Raw genomic sequence first — 17649 nt, forward strand, 5'->3', positions numbered from 1 at the left:
GGCCGGGGACTCCCGCCGCACCGGGTCGGGCGGGGGGGTTGGCGTGTGGCCGTGCCGCGGGGCCCGTCCTGCCGCGGTGGTTGTTCGCGCGGCTCGTTTAAGCTGAAATGGCATTTTACTCTTCTTGGGCTAAAAACGAGGTTTGTGCTTCGGCAGTCGGTGTCCCCCCCCGCCGGCAACGTCCCCGGCCCGGGGCAGGGCCCCCCCAGCCGCGGGGCGGCCGGGAGCTCCCGGTGAGTTTCAGTGTCGCTCGGTTTGGGACGAGCAGACGGAGCACTGGGGTAACTGGTTCCTGTGCGCTTGGTCTGGGTGGGTTGTGCTCCTTCCCAGTTACCTTCTGCTCCTCCCAGTCGCCGGCTGATGGAGCTGCTGGCCTTGCACCAATGCTTCCCAGAGCTCAGCCTGCCCAGCCCGGGTGCCCTCTCCTACTTTTTGGCTGTTGGTGGCCATTAAGTTGGCTTAAGTATGAGGGGTTTTGCTTTTTTTCTCAGCTTTTACTAGATGTCTGTAGAGCATGTGGAGCTCAGTAGATTGGTACCGTACCCTGGCCAGCTGAAAAAAGGTGCGTTTTTGCAGAATTACATCCACTTGTTGAGTTGGCTGGTACAAGGAAGGAAAGGTTTTGTATTAGTGAAGCTGGTGATTGGCACTTAACGTTTCTCTCTCTCCCTGCTCAGATCGAGCGGTTGGAAGTCAGCAGCCTCGCACAGACCTCCAGTGCAGTGGCCTCCAGCACCGATGGCAGCATCAACGCCGATTCTGTTGATGGGACCCCAGACCCTCAGCGGACAAAAGTGGCTATCACACACCTACAGCAGAAGATACTGAAGTTGACCGAGCAGATCAAAATTGAACAAACAGCCCGTGATGACAACGTGGCAGAGTACCTGAAACTGGCCAACAACGCAGACAAGCAGCAGAGTGCCCGCATTAAGCAAGTGTTTGAGAAGAAAAACCAAAAGTCAGCACAGACCATCTTGCAGCTGCAGAAGAAACTAGAACATTACCATCGAAAGCTGCGAGAGATTGAGCAGAATGGGATCCCTCGGCAGCCGAAGGATGTCTTCAGGGATATGCACCAGGGTTTGAAAGATGTTGGAGCAAAAGTCACTGGCTTCAGTGAGGGAGTAGTCGACAGCGTCAAAGGTGGGCTTTCCAGTTTCTCCCAAGCCACACACTCGGCAGCAGGAGCTGTGGTTTCCAAGCCCCGGGAGATTGCCTCCCTCATAAGGAACAAGTTTGGGAGTGCAGACAACATTGCTAATCTGAAAGACTCCTTAGAAGAAGGCCAGGAAGATGGGACGGGAGGCAAGGCTCTAGGTGTTATTCAGAACTTTCAGTCGAGTCCAAAATATGGCAGTGAAGAGGATTGCTCCAGTGCCACGTCGGGCTCAGTGGGAGCCAACAGCACAACAGGGGGCCCTGTGGGAGCTTCCAGCTCCAAAACAAACACTCTGGATATGCAGAGCTCAGGGTTTGATGCAATACTGCATGAGATTCAAGAAATTCGAGAGACACAGTCAAGACTGGAAGAATCATTTGAGGACCTTAAGGTTCGCTATCAGAAGGATTACTCATTAATAATGCAGACGCTGCAGGAGGAGCGGTACAGGTAAGTACTTCTGTACTTTGTTTCGGGATTGGGTACTGTGAGCTGGGGAGCACAGTCCTGGGGAGCACGACTCATCGGGCTGTTCCCACAGCCCGATTCAGATCGGGAGTCCTGCAGGCTTAGGATTTTGTAAATACTGTTATCTTGCTGCTCGTCTCCCTTTCTGTACAGGAAAGAAATAGCAAGGAAAAAGGATTATTTCATGGTGTTTCCAAGATAAAAGGTCATGCCAAAGAGGTTTAGAAAGGTGTCCCAGAGGACAAGGAGTGCACTGATGCAGTTATTATTATCCAGACAGTGCTTTGCCCTCAAAAGTCCTGCAAAACTTTGTGTCAAGGGGAGAGACAGGGCACCAGATGTGGACAGTATCCTTACCCTGCCTTCTACAGCACTCCGACCCATGTCTGCCAGAGAAAGAGATGTCCACCTTTCTCAGGGCTTTCCAAAAAGACACGGTCTCACCCCAGTGCCAAAACTAGGATATTCCATTCCCTTTCCTGCTCAGCCCCACAGCAAACAGGGTTCAATGAAATTAAGTTAAAATAAATGTCAGATATTGGCAGTGCCCTCGTCATGGAGGTCCTGTGGCTCTGGAATTGGTTAGCCCCCGTTTCCATCAGCCTTCCTGGAAGGAGCGGGAGGGCAGAAGAGTCGCTGCAGTGCTGCCAGCCCTTGCTCAGGCCACGGGGGAGAGGTGATAGCAGGGAATGGCAGCCGCCTCCTCACACCACCCTGGGGAAAGCAGCCATGGGGAGGTGCTGAGGGAACCTTCCCTGCGAGAGAGCTCTCAGCAGCCTGTCCTGTCCAGTCTCGTGTCCCGTCACACGCTGGGAGCAAGGGCTCATCCCCCAGCTGTGGAGGGAAGAGCTATCAGAGCCCTCCTGCAGCCACTCGAGGCACGGCAGTCTAAATGAAACGCTTAAACTCTGCTTTTTTAACTTTAAATAGCAAATGCCAGGGGCCCAACTCCTCATTCTTACGGACGATGGCAGGCTTTTGTAGTGAGGCTGCTTCTGGCCTGGGTCACATCGCTCATGCTGTGAAGCACGACCTGGGGCTCGGGGCAGCTGCTGGCGTGGGACGGGCTGGCTGAGGACAGCACGATGTGCAGGTGCCTGACAGCTCTTCAGACATGCTGGTGCCATATCATTGAGAAAACATTTGGAAAAGCTTAGGCCGCTAGGATCTTCTAGAGACGGGGAGCTTTCTGTGAGCTTTGCAGAGCTTGGGCAGACAAAGCCAGCGCCGCTTCTCTAGCCCTGCTTTGCAGCAATCAGCGGTTTGGCTGAAACTGGTGCCCAGCACAGCAGCTTTGGTTCCTGGTGCCTCATTGTCATGAATTCTCATAACGGAGCGATGCGGAGTCCGGCCTTCCGCTGCCCAGCAGAGAGGGCTCCCGTTGTCCGCGGCTGTGTGCGTTGTTGTTCCGCAGGCACAGCAGCAGCCATTCACGGTGGAACACCATATGCAAGCACAGCACAGCTGACGGAGCGCCCTCAAAGTACAATAGAAGACCATGAGGACTCATGGGTGCTGTCGGCTAAACTGGCTAGTTGTCCCCTGGAACCCTTCAGCAAGGTCCATACAGCTGCCCCGGCAGGTGCGGTGTGAGGCCTGGTCTGTCGGGTGCCATTAGACCATCCCGAGTGCTCCCCTGAGTGGGGCCCGGAGCCTGGCCTTGCACCACGGCAGCAAAGCGCTGCCGGGGGAGCCTGCATTTGGCTGATAAGTGCTTAAAAAGATAGTAATTTGGAATGTTGATGCAAACTAATTAAAGGTGTGCCATTTGCAGAGGAGCAGTTACACCATGGCGAGTGCTCGTCTCTGTAGTGTCTGGGGTGAGCGGGTGATTGCTCCGTCTGCGGGGAGCTCGGGGGTTAATCACAGGTTAATGCCTGACTGTACAAATCTAGACTCTTGTGGGATAGCTTCTGCATTTTAAAATGTCATGAAGATAAAAGCCAGCATCACCCTGAGATCGGGAAGCTTACGTGATGTGTCCAAGGGCAGAGAGGAGCCACTGCCTTGGCAGAGAGGGCTGTCTCCTCTTTCTCCGGCTGGGAGCCCCTCTCCTTCCTCTGCTCTTCAGGAAAAAGATGGGAATGGAGGTTGTGGTTTGAAGCTGGGAGTCTGGGGATTCAAATTAATCATAACTGGTTTTAAAAGCTATAAATACCGCATAACTTTGCTCTATTTCTGGGAAGCTTTCAAAAACAAGCACTGAGTTCACTTGGAGCTTAAAATATGAGGTATTTTGGAGAAGCCTTTGCTCATAGGGCGACAGTGGGTGTGTCTTGTACCTGGAAGCTGGAACAAAGCAGGTGCCATGACATTTTCTCACCCAGTCTTCGCCCCTTTCCTCTTTCTTGGATGTTCTCCTGTTTTGCAGATTCTGATCTTTTTTTCCTTGCACGTTTGCGCAGTCTCTATTTATCAGCCATGGCTTGTCTCTTAGATTCTCCAACTCCTCCCTCCCTCTCCTTGCGCCCAGGCCTTGCCCGTCCATCCCCGTGGCTGCCGGGCTGCGGGGCCGGGACCGGCTGGTGCAGTCTCTCCGGTCCTGCCGCCCGCTGCGGTGCCGGTGTGGTGCTGCCCTGCCCGCTGGCAGCACGTGCCGGCCGGGCCCCGCTCTGCGCCGCCGGGGCTGACTCATGCGGGAAGGAAGATTCTGGCGGCGCCTTGGCCTCATTGTGTTTCTGCTGCACCGGGAGCAGGCGCCCAAATAGCCTCTGCTTATCTCATCGGCTGGAAGGTGGCGGTTGTTTACTGATAGGAGCCGGGACTTTCTGTGCTATCGAGACTGAAATAAAGTTCCTGCTGAGTATTTTCATCTTGCGTGTCCCTTCAGGAACCTGTTTGTACGTGGTGAAATCATGAGCTCACATATTTGGCATGTGGCCAGTCCAAGGGTTTTGGGTTTCTTTCTGAGCCCGGCATCCTTGGAAAGGGCATTCAGGTCTCCCACGCTCCTGTCAGGAGAAATCTGTCGGCCAAAATGCTGGTGCACTCATTTACCTGATTTTTGCTGGAGTCTTGGACTCGAGTCTGTTCTCAGGATTGATTTTAAACCAGACCGAAGACACTAAATCTGTGAGGTCTGAGGGGTTGCAGAGGCCCTTCTGGAGTGGGGGGGGGGGGCTGGCATGTGGCCAGTCCAAGGGTTTTGGGTTTCTTTCTGAGCCCGGCATCCTTGGAAAGGGCATTCAGGTCTCCCACGCTCCTGTCAGGAGAAATCTGTCGGCCAAAATGCTGGTGCACTCATTTACCTGATTTTTGCTGGAGTCTTGGACTCGAGTCTGTTCTCAGGATTGATTTTAAACCAGACCGAAGACACTAAATCTGTGAGGTCTGAGGGGTTGCAGAGGCCCTTCTGGAGTGGGGGGGGGGTCAGTGGGACCCTTGTCCGGCCATGGGAGCGCGGGAGCCTCCATCAGAGCTCTGTCTCCAGCAGGGCTGCTCCTGGGCTGGGGCCTCTCTGCAACGCGGGAGTGAGTCCGCTGTCATCCGGACAGGAGCAAATAGAGAACTGCTTTTAGCTACCACTCTGCCACTGAAAGCACTGTGTTCAGTAACATAAAAATGAAGATCAGATGGATTTTATATGACATAGCTATAAAAAAGGTGCATCTTGAGACATGCTTGAAGAGAGGTATTAAACTCCCTTCGCCCCATACTGCAAAGGTATTTCAGTGTCAGTTTGGTCAGAAGTTCTTTACTTGGCAGAGCACTTACTGAATGCAGATAAAATGTCTTTATCATCATGTCTCTCCCTTACACAGGCTGTATGAGCCATGAATTTTGCAGCTGTTACTTTAAAATGCCTTAAAGCTCTTAAAAACGTGAGATGGTTGTACTTGTGTTCTCTAGCCTTTTTAAAACCAGTTCCCTGATTCCCATACAGCAAGCCCCAGAAAAGGTGTGGAATCTGAACCAGCTTCTTTGGGTGAGGTGTTCCCACGTCCCCTGCCCTGCCGTGCTCCCCAGCAGCGTCCCGGCCATCCTTGGAGCGGCTCTGATCTGCTCCTGGCAGTTGGCACTAGTCTGTCGTACAGAAAACTTGCCGTGCTGGAGCTTGTTAATCTAGAGACTAGTAATTTTAAAGCGAAATTTCACATTTTAGCTAGTGAAAAAAATAATTCTTGGAGTCTAATGAGGTGTTTTCTGTACCTGAAATAAAGAGGGATTTGATCACAGAAGGCAGTGCTGTGTTCACAGGCGAGTTGAGGGTCTGTTGCGCAGACTCTGGCACTCGCACGTTAGAGAGGGAGGTGTGAGTATAATCTTAGCCCTTTTATTTTTGTAGCATCTCTGGGTTAAATGTACACCATCCCTCAGCGGGAAAACCCTGGCTTCAGGCCCTCCTCGTCACATGAACCCCTCTTAGCTCTTCAAATTTGAATGCCAGTAGGAAACAGCAGGAAAAAAAAAAGTTTTCTAAATTGTAGATGGTGGTTCAAAGGGTGAAAAGGAGAGGAATGGAGCAAGTATAATTTCAAAAATAAGTCTGGGTAGGTTGGGGGTTTTGTGTTTGGTGTTGGTTTTTTTTTCAATCACCCAATTCCAGCCGTTGCCTGATGCACCAGGCTGTGAAAGTGGGGGTGATTCTTGGGTGCATCCTGCAGGAGCCCCCCGGAGGAGCAGGAGAGGGAGCCGCTGGGGAACTGGCCGTCGGGGCAGGGAGGGTTGGAGCCAGCCCTTTTGCTAATCGTGTTACGCTTAAACTCTTAACTATATGGATTTGCAGGGTTTCCTTATGTTTCCTGCAGATTGAGGTAGATTTGAAGTTATTAAAATACAATTGTTTCTTGTTGGAGAACAGGATTTAAGCTGCCTGGCAACAGCTGGTTTATGAAGGGCGTTTATGTGGGAGGAGGTTAAAAGACATAATCATGATATTTTCAGAAATGCTTACATCCCTTTTTGTGTAACAAACTCACTGGAGAATTTTGTAATACATTAACAAACTGAATATATTTCAAGTAATTTATGCTGCCTTTGGGACTTAGAGCGGGTTTAGTTGTGATTTCTTGGTTGTTGGCAAGTTGGAGGTTTTTTTTTGAAGTTGGGTGGGAACAAATGGCAATATTAATTATCTGGGCTCCTTCTTCATTAGCCCGACTTCACACGGCAGTTCCCTTGTCTGCAGCTGGTTGTTCCTGGGAAACCAGTTCCCTCCTGGGTCCTGCCCTGGTGTCATGGCCCTTGTGGCAGCTCTAGTGGCCCCAGTCTTGCTGCTGGTCAACTGGTTGGAAACTGTCATGCTGCGTCTGGCTCCCTCTTAGTTTAAAGCAATATTGCTTTGGGAATGTAAATGAAAATTGTCTTCAGACTTTTCAATTAAAACAAAACCCCAAGAGTGTTTGTAAGGGCTGATTTGTCCCTACAGATTCTGAATATTTAGCTTGTGAAGCACCAAAGATCTTGAAAAAAAAAATGGGAGCAGGATTTTTGTCTTAGTTTTTCAGAACTTGTGATTAAATTCTTTGTTCTAGATAAATATTGTTTATTCATTTTATGCATATGCGTGTGTATAAATTAAATTCAGATGGAGTCAGAAGGGAACTGCAATTAAAACAAGGAATTATCTCCGTGCTTAATTCTTCAGAAATTTCTCAGTTGTTAGTACCAAGGGTCAGATGATAAGAGCTATGCGCTAAGCTTTTTCCGTGCTGTTAGGATGGGAGGGCAGGCTGTGGAAATCAGAGCAGGAACACCCAAAGGCCTCAAACCTTGGCTGCTCCCAAACCTTGGTTGCCATCAGCCCCCACTCAATGACCAGGAATACGGAGCCAAGGGGAGGAAGAGAATGGTGTGGATGGTGCCCGGCTCCTCCTCCCCACCCTTGAGCAGGGGCCCAGCTCCCTCTGTGTATTTACCCTCTGAAAGTAAAACAAATACTCGCCTGGTTTAAAAGGGTATTAAAACGTGAGGTCCTTGGAAATTTGGGCTTGAAATTCCAAAACTGAAGTGCCTACATACAAATGCAAGATATCCCTAATGTATTTTGAAAGTGCTAAAATAACATTATGGAGCAAAGTAACATATGGAACATTGAAGTAAACTTAAAACCCCCTGAATAGGAAACAAAACCCTGTCTCTCAGAATTGTTGTAACTCAGTTTTTGGGGCTGCCTCTTTCTCAGGACTGCTCCCAGGCCATTCCTAGTAGCATACTGAAAAATAAGCCTGCAGGTTAATGATTCATGTGCCTTCCGTGTAAATAATATGATGACCTTTGCTAGTTAGGCTGAATCATTCATGAGAAATAAAGAAAAAATCAGTCGAGGATACCCATGTGTGCTCACATGCGAAGATCAGACAGGACCATCATGTTCTCTGAGGCATCGGTCGTGTTTAAGTGCTGTGTCATTTTTATGCCAGTTACTGTTCCCAGCATAGGTGAAAATGCTTAAGAGCTTATGGTATTAGAAGGGAGCTGTTTGGTTTAAACAAAAGTTTGGGGAATAACTTACTGTATCCTAATTCTGTCCTTGATTTCTTGCATCACTGGACAGTTGTCATTTAACTGCTCTGTGTGTTTTTCCCCAGAACAGAAGCCTGGTGGGAAGGGTTTCCTCAGTTCCCAGAGAGGGCCCACTGCAGTGCCCACTTCTGTGGTGATGGGGCAGACACACTGGTGTTCGGGGAAAAGTCTGTGATGCTCACTGCTCGATTGTCACCAGCGTGATGTTGCCGTCCTCTTAAAGCTGCTGTGCTCTGTGTGTCATTTCTAGATGCGAGAGACTGGAAGAGCAGCTGAATGACCTGACTGAGCTCCACCAGAACGAGATCCTTAATTTAAAGCAGGAGTTGGCCAGCATGGAGGAGAAAATCGCCTACCAGTCTTACGAGCGAGCACGGGACATCCAGGTGGGTGACACAGCCAGGGACACTCCAGCCCTGACTGGAGCCCCCCTGCTCTACCCACAGCTCATTCGCTTTGGAAACGCTCCTGTGGTTCCGCATCTGGTTTTGTTCTGGTAGCTTTATCACTGAACTGTGTGTTGAGGAGCACTGGAGGGGCCGTTGTTCCATCTGTGTCCCTCGGTGTCCCTACAGGTCACCACCAGGCAAGTTCCTTCCAGGGGAGCCCCCGCTTGCTCCAGAGCAGAGTGTTCAGTTGGTTGTAGGCAAGTGGGAACCTGCACTCACCTTTTGTGTGGGGTTTTGTAGGGAAGTCAAAACTGATGGGCCCAGACCTGAATGCTTTTTTTGCAGCGTGTTTTCAGTAAACTGACCCAAGGGTGTGTTTCTGTGTCACTAATTTTAGAGCAATGATCACATATGTCTAAGGAAAAATGGCTTTGTGTATCCACTGTCAGGAAACAAGTCTTTCTCTTGGTTTTTCCCAAATAAGGAGGTATTTTTAAATGAGAAGTTTCTTTCAGTATGTGAAAGACCAAAGCTATGGAAACAGAGACTATGGAGTTGGAAGCCCTTCCCCAGAGCAAAAGACCTGGGGAATGATCTGAGCAGCTGCCAAACCTTGGAAAGAAAGGCCTGTTCTGAAAGAGATCTGTCGTCCGTTTCAGGTCCTTGTGGTGGTTTTAGCAGGCATCTCACGTTTGATCTGATGTGGGATATTGATGGTGTGAGCAGAGAGCCGTAGGTCAAAGCTCTGCCCGTTTCTGCCCCTGAGAAGCCTCGGGTGGGTGATTTCCCCGTGGCCGTGGATCGGCCGCAGTCCTGGCCATGGCTGGGGGGGCCAGGCAGTTTGCCCTGGGCTCCCATGGCCCCGGTGAGAGGACCCCGCACGTGTCACTGACCTCCACGGGCACGATGCAATGGCAGAGAAATGTGACAGGTGACAATGGCCTTTAAGCTGAGGTTAAAATAAATCAGCGCCTGTGGAGAGCGGTGCCATGGCCTCTGACAGAGTGAACGGGGAGCTCTCCCTTGGGGGGAGGTGACAATACTCAGGTCTCATTCTCCTCTAGTTTGACAGGGCAGGAAGAAGTAAGGTTTAAAACTTGAAACGGGGATTTCTCAATAGCTTTTCTTAATTTTTTTTTTTTTTTAATTTCATTTTTAATTTATGATTCAGTGCTTTTAGCGTAAACTTGCAAATTGGGACAGCCTGTTCCTGCACGTTGCTGGGGTGAAGGTGGGTGTTCAGCTTTCCCACAAGGAGCCCTGGTGCAGAGCACGGGCTGGTGCTGCAGCAGGGCCTGCGGGGCGGCATCCCGGGTTCAGTTTGGGGGATCAGCCAGAGACGGCCACTTGTGCAGGCTGGAGATGGACCTGCAGTTGGCCTTTAGGTCTGAGAAAAGCAACTCTGAGGGAGGATTAATAGAAGAATTGTAACTCTGTATCTCCAACAGCAGAAAGGTTTCATTCCATTAATTGCCTTAAAGCCCCTCTCCTGTTCCCTAGCCCACCGTGGCATGTCACCAGTGTTGTGCTGTGAGTTGGGTTGGTCCATTTGAAGTTCAGCACGGTGAAAAGGTCCAAAACCAATCACCCCCAGGTCAGCAGTGCTTTAGAGATGTTTTGTACAGCATAGTCGTCTTCTTCCATGTACTTCTGCTTTGCCCCTTCCTAGAGGCAGTTTCATAAGTCTTGTGCTTCTTACCCTTCTCCTGGACATCTCCTTTCTCCGATCCTTGTGGTGCCACAGCTCACTGCAGTGGGGAGGAGGAGACACCATCGGGGCAGTTCCAGCCCTGGTGCTCCTCAGACCGTCCCCTGAGCTTGTGCAGTCACTGAGCCAGTGGGATGAGGCCCAGCCTTTTTCATTAGTTATTTTTGTTGACTTAGTTTTCTGCCAGGTTGACGAGAGAATTGAATGGGGTCAGACAAGCACAAGCCACTGCAAGGAAGGTGATGGAAATGGGAAGCTCTGGGAATGCCCCAGGAGAGGAGGAGGAGGAGGGGTGCTGGCTGGACACCTCTGCCCCTCAGTGGTCTCCTGGCAGCAGAGCTGGGATGAGCAGCTCAGTCTCTCTGGACAGACCAGGGCTGTCTGGTTCCTGCTGCCGGCAGAGGGTGGGTGGCCAGGTCCCGGGTGACCCTGTGTGGGGACAGCAGCTGGCCATGCAAGGTGGCAGCCGGGTGTTACAAAGCCTGGCTCGTGCCAGCTCGTCACCTCGCTGTCCAGCCTCTCCGGTGCAGGCGAGACGAGGCGCTGTGTCACTAATGGCAATACCTCGTTAAGGAGGGGCTCCTCGCCCTCAGCCACGTGGAATGGCACAGCTTCCTCTGCTGCGGCTGCGGGCGTGATGGGGACGGTGACTCACATCCCGCAGGAGCCGTGTGAGGCACCAGGAGGGTGGCCCTGCTCAGGTAGGAGCCGTGGGGCCTGTGGGGCGCTGGCGACCCAGCGGTGTGTTCTCGCCCGCAGGAGGCTCTGGAGGCCTGCCAGACCCGCATCTCCAAGATGGAGCTGCAGCAGCAGCAGCAGCAGGTGGTGCAGCTGGAGGGGCTGGAGAATGCCACGGCCAGGAACCTGCTGGGGAAGTTCATCAACATCCTCCTGGCCGTCATGGCTGTCCTCCTCGTCTTTGTCTCCACCGTGGCCAACTGCGTTGTGCCCCTCATGAAGACTCGCAATAGGACGTTCAGCACTTTATTTATAGTGGTTTTCATTGCCTTTTTGTGGAAGCACTGGGACGCCATCACCGGCTACTTGGAACGGTTCTTGTCCCCCCCCAGATGATGGTGGCAGGACCTGGCTGCGTCACCCTCCTCCCGGCACTCTCGGCGAGCAAGCGTGGCAAAGATTAGTCAGCAACTACTCCGCTGAAGTTTTAAAGTGTCCGAGTGAATTTGTTTACATTTAGAATAACGTTTTTTCTCTGCGAGATGCATTGCAATAGTATTTTTTAGATTTTATTCAAGAACTCTTTTTGGCGAGAATCCTGGATAATTTTTATGTAGCATGGTTCTCTTTGGATGCAAATCTTAAGATTCTTTAAAGTGTACAAAAGAAATAAATAAAATACAGAAATTTGGAGCATACCAATGGGCAATTTAAATTGTGGCTTGAACTACTGTACTAAACCTGTCAGGAAGAAGAGATGTGGTTAGCTTCAGACGAGCACAGCTCAGTCTGGTGCACAGCCTTGAGTGATGGTACCGCAGCAAACCCTAACACTAAACTTTTACTGTGAAGTCTGCTCACATTCCATGTCCAAATGTATGCACTCAGAGTTGGTTCTTTCCTTAACATGAGAAAAGCAGCAACGTGGATCTCTCTCCCAGCTCAGTGTCTGGGGTCACTCTTTGTGCTCACCTGACTTACAGGAACTTTCTGGAAGGCTGGCTAACTTTGCAGAGCATATGAAGTGGAAGCCTCATGCCATACAGAGAAACTGCACAGTTGTGCTACAGTATTTTGAAGTAGTCCTTGAAATACTTATCTTTAAGCAGAAGCCCTTGGTCGCACTTTTAAGGTTTTTTTTATATATGTATATTCACAGATTTAAAAAAAATCCAAACAGCATACTTGAAGAGTGTAATACTCAAACTCTCAGTGCTTCCTTATTGTTTCTAATAGGATTTTTTATTATAATTATTATTATTATTATTGGGGGTTTTTTTGGAAGGGGTCGGGAGGGTCATTACGTTTTGGTTTTTTTTTTCCTTTTAAATAAAGAAGTGATGTTTTTAAATGAAGAAATGCGTGAATAATTGTGAACTGTCTTGTCCTGAAACAGTTTTGAGGAGGGCAGAGAGCAGTTTCTAGTGCCAGCCTGTCCAGAGCGCAGCGCTATTCACACGCCATTGATCTGTCCTCCTGGCCGTTCAGATGCAGCATCAAGAAAACCTCTCTCTTCTCCACACATTTTTGTCCTGCAGGGCTTTTTTTTATCTTTCTCCAGATGTGAAGGAGAGTAGTTTTATATTCCTCATTTCCACGTCATCTCTCATTCCTGGCCTCAGGATAAGAACAAGGAATTTCTCTTCATCCCTTCCTAGGGAAAAGACAGGTTCCTTTAAGGAAATCAACAGCCCACTTAAAAGAATGGTTGTCTCAGAAATATCTCTGATTTAGTTTTTAAATAAAACCCTAAAAAGTGAAACCAAAGCTTTCCTCCTGTCAGGCTCTGGTAGGATCATTGCGTGTCTGTAGAGATCTTTGTGTGCTGTGCCACAGAGAGCATCATCCTCTTCAGCCCGGGGCCAGCACTTGGTGTCGGTACCTTCTCGGAGCCCCGAAGGAAATGTCAGCTTCAAACGTAACTCTCGAGTCCTGGCAACGGGCTGTTGCTGGGACGTGTCGGTGCTGGCATCTGCCTTCACTCTGTGCTGGTTTTTGACTTGTGTCCCTTTCACTGGAACAAAGCCAAGATTCAGCTTCCCTCTCCGTGAAATCCAGAACAACTCCAGGATTCTCTTTCAAAACCATTTATGGTGTTTAGTTAGATCTTACTGTTTTCCTTCTTTCCAGGCTTAAGTTCCCTCTAGGATCCAAATGTTGCCCAAGTGACCTGAACCAGTTGAAATTGTACATAGACATATATGGAACATCATATATAGATATATAGATATACACACACACACAGAGCCCTGGGACTTTTTACTATGATGCGAATTCTGGGTTCTGAGAAATTCCCTCAGACCAGATTAACAGCCCTGAGGGTCCTCTGATTTCCAGTGGAAATCAGTCCCCCCCACCATCCAGCCATCCCATTTCCTTGGAAGATTCAGTTTATGTTTCCCATGGCCCCAGGAATCTCAGGTACCCCCTTCCCGGGGATCCCCGCACACCCCTCTCTGCCATCACGTGCACTAATCTGCTCCTGTCCTACTTAAAACACAAATTGCCAATTGCAACTGACTCAAGCCAAAAATAACCATGCTTTCCACAGAGCTGCAGACAGCAGAGGTTGCATAAATATTCCCTCCCTCCCCGAGCTTCTAGCGCCAGCCAAACCCTCTTCTGTTCATCCCCCTTCTCTGGCTGATTCACGTCACATGGGGAACCATCGTCTTCCCACTGCGAAGCTTTTGTCAGAAATAAAGGTGTGAACAACAGTAAGAACTGATTTGGCACATAATTGAAGAGCTTTGTTGCCTTTATTTCTGAAACCTGGTCTTTGTACCTCTCTTTTTCTCAGTTTTGATCCCGCTAGAGTTGCTTATGGTAGGTGTTTGTGTGGTCAAGGCAGGAAGGAGTTGGAGGCCCATGGATCTGGACACTGGGTGCCACTTGTCCGTAGTATCTGAAGGAAGTGTTTGTCCCTCCTCTTCTTTGCATCCTAATTTCATTTAGTGTCTCCGCTCTGAGTTGTCTTCAGTAAATAATAGCTAATTTGCCAGAATAGCTAATTTGCCAGAAGGCGCAGGCTTAATAGAAACTTATCACCTCAAAACTGTTTGGTGAAGGCCATGTACATATGGTTCTGGACAATGTCTGTCTGTCTGTCTGTCTCTTTCTCTCTCGACAGTTCCTTCCATTCCAGAGAGTTGTGTGCAGTAATGCCATATATGATGCTGCCTCCACTTCTCGTACCCTAACTGCCGTGTGTTTTGCCTTTTGCATTAGCAGAGCGTTTTGGGGTTCTCCTCTCCCTCTTCAGTTGGAAGGTCTGTGATGATTTCTGATAGCGTAACAATGATTATATTGTTGGAAATGTGATTCTAGCTTTAAAGCTCCCTTCCCTTGTAAGTGGTTGTGTTTGCTTTCTTGATGAAGCATTTCTGGATGATGCGTAGAAGATGGTTTCTGCCATGGATGTGAGTGTGCATGTGAGTACCTTTATTAGCCTTTCCATGGATGTACACGTCATCTCTGAGTTGCAGAATGTTTCCCAAAACATTTCATATTCAGAGTTGAAACGATTCTAAAATTGCTTAGATATGTTTAGCACATATCAACTTGGCATATAAAAAGGGAAGAATGTAACGGACTGCGTTAGTTCAAAAAGCAGCAGGTCTTCATTGAAATTCTGTAGTTCAAATGAAGTTCACATTTCCCCCATTTGCTTTCGAAATGTAAAGAAAGAAAATCTTGATGCAAAAAAACTACCATTTTAAATTTTATAAAGTTTTGTTTTCTGTCAGCCTCATTAGTTTAGTTTAATGATACTGAGCATGCTCACAGCAATTATTTCATTGGTTTATTCCAGTCCCATGAATTCTTAGGGTCTAATCAGATGAAATGTTGAGTTCTGTACATGTTGCACTGGGACAGAAAAGCACTGTCTTTCAGCTTTGAAAATGTGCATTTTTTTTATTAAAAAAGCAGCATTATAACAAAAGAAGCCACGCTACAAAGGGGTTCAAGATTGGGTAGTTTTGCCAGTTTTTAAGTGAATTCTGAATGTGGCTAAAGAGTTAAAAACCCTGTGTGTCTGTGTTGTGTATGCCAGGTGGTCTAGTCGTAGGCAATTGACTTAGCTGTAAGTGTGTTTTAAAAGTGTAAAAAAATAAACAGAAAAACTCACTTGCACGGGTTGAAAAGTACAGAAATGACACTTGTGAACGTAACACTGTAGTTTATAGATCTTAAGCTGCTAATTGTTGAGAGAGATTTACATTTGTCTTGTCTGATTGTTGCAGATTTATCTGTGACACTTTTACTGTATATAAAAAACTTTAAATAAAGACCTCAGCTATTAACACTGGCCTAATTTGGATGTTTCCAAAGGGACGGGGTGGGGGGTCAGGGAGAAAAAGAGGGTGGGTTAAAACTGTGCTGAGCCCCTAAGAGCCTAAAATTGGAGCACATTCCCCATGGATCCAACCATCAAACTCCATCCTGCAATCAGCCCTGCAGCACCTGGGCACGGCGAGGAGGAACTGGCTGCTCTGCAGGCAGGGGGGACGAAGAGCAGCACCTTCTTCCTCACCCAGCTCCTTCCCGCAGCCCAGGACACCCCCCCACGATGGGAGGGGGATACAAGTGGAGAGATGCCCAAGAGGTGTCTGTCTCTGAAGAACCGGGAGTTGGTCTGTTTTCCTGCTCTGAGCAGGTGTGTGACGGGGCTGCTCCGGTGGGGACGGGGCAGGTGCTGGATCTCAGTCCTTTGGACTTGCTCCTCCCTGGGATTGTGGGGTTATCTCTGTGCTGAGCAAAGCACAGTGCTGTTCCAGCCTCACCTGTGTTTCTCAGGTGGATCTCATGATGGAGCAGCTCCAGGCCCTGGCTCAGCTCTGACAAGGAGGAATTCAGCTGGTGGGACAGCATCCACTGACCGAAAGCCCAGTCCCGGGGGGGAAAGGTTGGAGCCTGTATGATGTCGGTTGGGCCACCACTCTAAATGTAAGTATTTTATGTACCAGGTTTCATAGATGAATTTCTGAATTCTCTAGTATTTGTACAAGCTGGAAGTGAGCAGATACCTCACCGATGATCCTCCTGGGTTTTGGTCGTGTGGCCTCAGGAACACAGAACCCAGACGGCAATGGCAACAACATCTTAAGGGGAGGAGACTGAGCCATTTTCTCTGTTTTTAGGATGCAAGTGCTGTGAACTAGCACAAGATCAAAAAGCAAAAGCAGCTGTTTTTCTCTATAGTCTCCCCACAACCATAATGGAAATTCCAGTGGATTATGGATGAAGCAAGTGCACGGGCTGCTTTTGCTAGAGCTGTCTGGCTCGCAACAGGAGGTGGGTGCTGGCTGTGAAGTTTAATGTTTCTGCATTCTTTTGGGGTAGTTGCCCCACAGTGCTGGTTGGGCTCACTGTGGCTCTTGAATGTGGCTCAGGATCAACAGGAGCCATGATGACTGAGTGTGCAAGCAGCGGCCTCCTACTCCCACATCAACAGTTTTAATCCCATCATTTACAGGATTAGGAGTCGTTACTCAGCTTTTCAGCTGGTCTGTGGGAAGTGGTTTGATAGCTCCACCCAAGTCCTGGGGACAAACAGGGATGTGGCAAGGGCATGGTTATGCTGGGTTGTCACAGTGGAGGTGAAGAATTGGCTCATCTTCCTCACTGGAGCTGTCATTCTTCCAGGTCAAATCATGATGCGTTGATGTGTTGACTGTGGAAGTGGGGTAAACAGACAGTTCCTTGTCACAGAACATCTGCCTTCAAGTTGTTTCTTAACAAGCACTAAATCCACTTTCTGCTTCCAAAGACACTGTTGGTCAGTGGTTTCTTGGCCTCAGTGGAGCCTCCCCCACTGACGGGGGCTCAGCAGAATTGGGATGTGGGTTCTCAGCTGCTTGAGTCAGCTGGAAATGGAGCCTCCCTGGGCGAACCAGCCCTGCCAAGCGGCTCATTTCCCAGCTGGGTCCCCTCTGAATTTAGGACTAAGAGTCCCCACGTAGGTGTGCTCCATCCTCGTGCCAGCCTCGGGCAAAGGGGCACAGCAGAGACGGCTGCCCGAGGGGACACGCGGGACCAGGACGGGACGTGGTGGTGGGTTTCCAGCCCCTCTCCTGGGGCAGGTTTTCCTGGCAGCTGATGCTCATCGTGCCCTGCAGTCAGCGGGTCTGAGGGGGCTCCAAAGTTCCTCCACTACACACACAACAGGACTTGAATCCTGCAGAGGCTGACTGTGGGATACCTGCGGGGACAGCCCTGGGGGCATCCCCGTCTCCAGTTTCATTGTTCGAAGAAACTTTTACAGATCTTTTTTCGTTTCCAGCCAGTTTGGGCATCACTGCTGCGGGGGCACATCGCCCCTTGATGCTTGGAAAATGTCACCTGGGGGGAGGCCGTTGATCGGGGGGTGGGGGCTGATCGGGGGGTGCACCATGGTTTTCCCGGGAAAGGAGCTGTGCGCCGGGAGCACGGCTTATCCTCGGCTGGGCGCTCCCGTTTGGGGAATGGCCGTCCTGCTTACGGGGGGGAACGGGGATCACACGGGGAGCGAGTCACGTCCCGCTGGTGGACAACATCTTCAGGGACACGGCATCCTCCCGCTCGCCCCGGGGCGGCCGCGATCCCGGGTGGGTGTCACAGCGACCGCGCAGCAGCTCCCGTTCCCTTCCTCCCAAAAACGTTCTTTTGAAAGATCTCTGGCTCGGTTCAGATCGGCTCCGCTGCGGCACCGCTCCCGTCTGCGCTGCGGGCGGCGGGGTCCCTCCGTCCCGCTCCCGGCCGGGAGATGCCGCCGATCGCCGGGAGCCGGAGCGCCCGCA

The 17649-nt window shown here is 49.9% G+C and overlaps 1 protein-coding gene across 6 annotated transcripts in view; it reads left to right on the forward strand.

Moving 5' to 3' along the window:
• TMCC1 (transmembrane and coiled-coil domain family 1) overlaps nt 1-15174 on the forward strand; it is an 84880-nt gene extending 69706 nt beyond the window's left edge. For all 6 annotated transcript variants that reach the window (XM_014946753.1, XM_014946754.1, XM_014946756.1 and 3 more), the window contains 3 exons: nt 678-1612; nt 8346-8481; nt 10952-15174. In XM_014946753.1, coding sequence (XP_014802239.1) covers nt 678-1612; nt 8346-8481; nt 10952-11266 — 1386 coding nt within the window. In that variant the 3' untranslated portion in view covers nt 11267-15174. The remainder of the gene's footprint in view (nt 1-677; nt 1613-8345; nt 8482-10951) is intronic.
• The last annotated feature ends 2475 nt before the right edge of the window (nt 15175-17649 follow it).

Source organism: Calidris pugnax, unplaced genomic scaffold (assembly GCF_001431845.1).
Source record: "Calidris pugnax isolate Ruff unplaced genomic scaffold, ASM143184v1 scaffold81, whole genome shotgun sequence".
Taxonomy (NCBI): domain Eukaryota; kingdom Metazoa; phylum Chordata; class Aves; order Charadriiformes; family Scolopacidae; genus Calidris; species Calidris pugnax.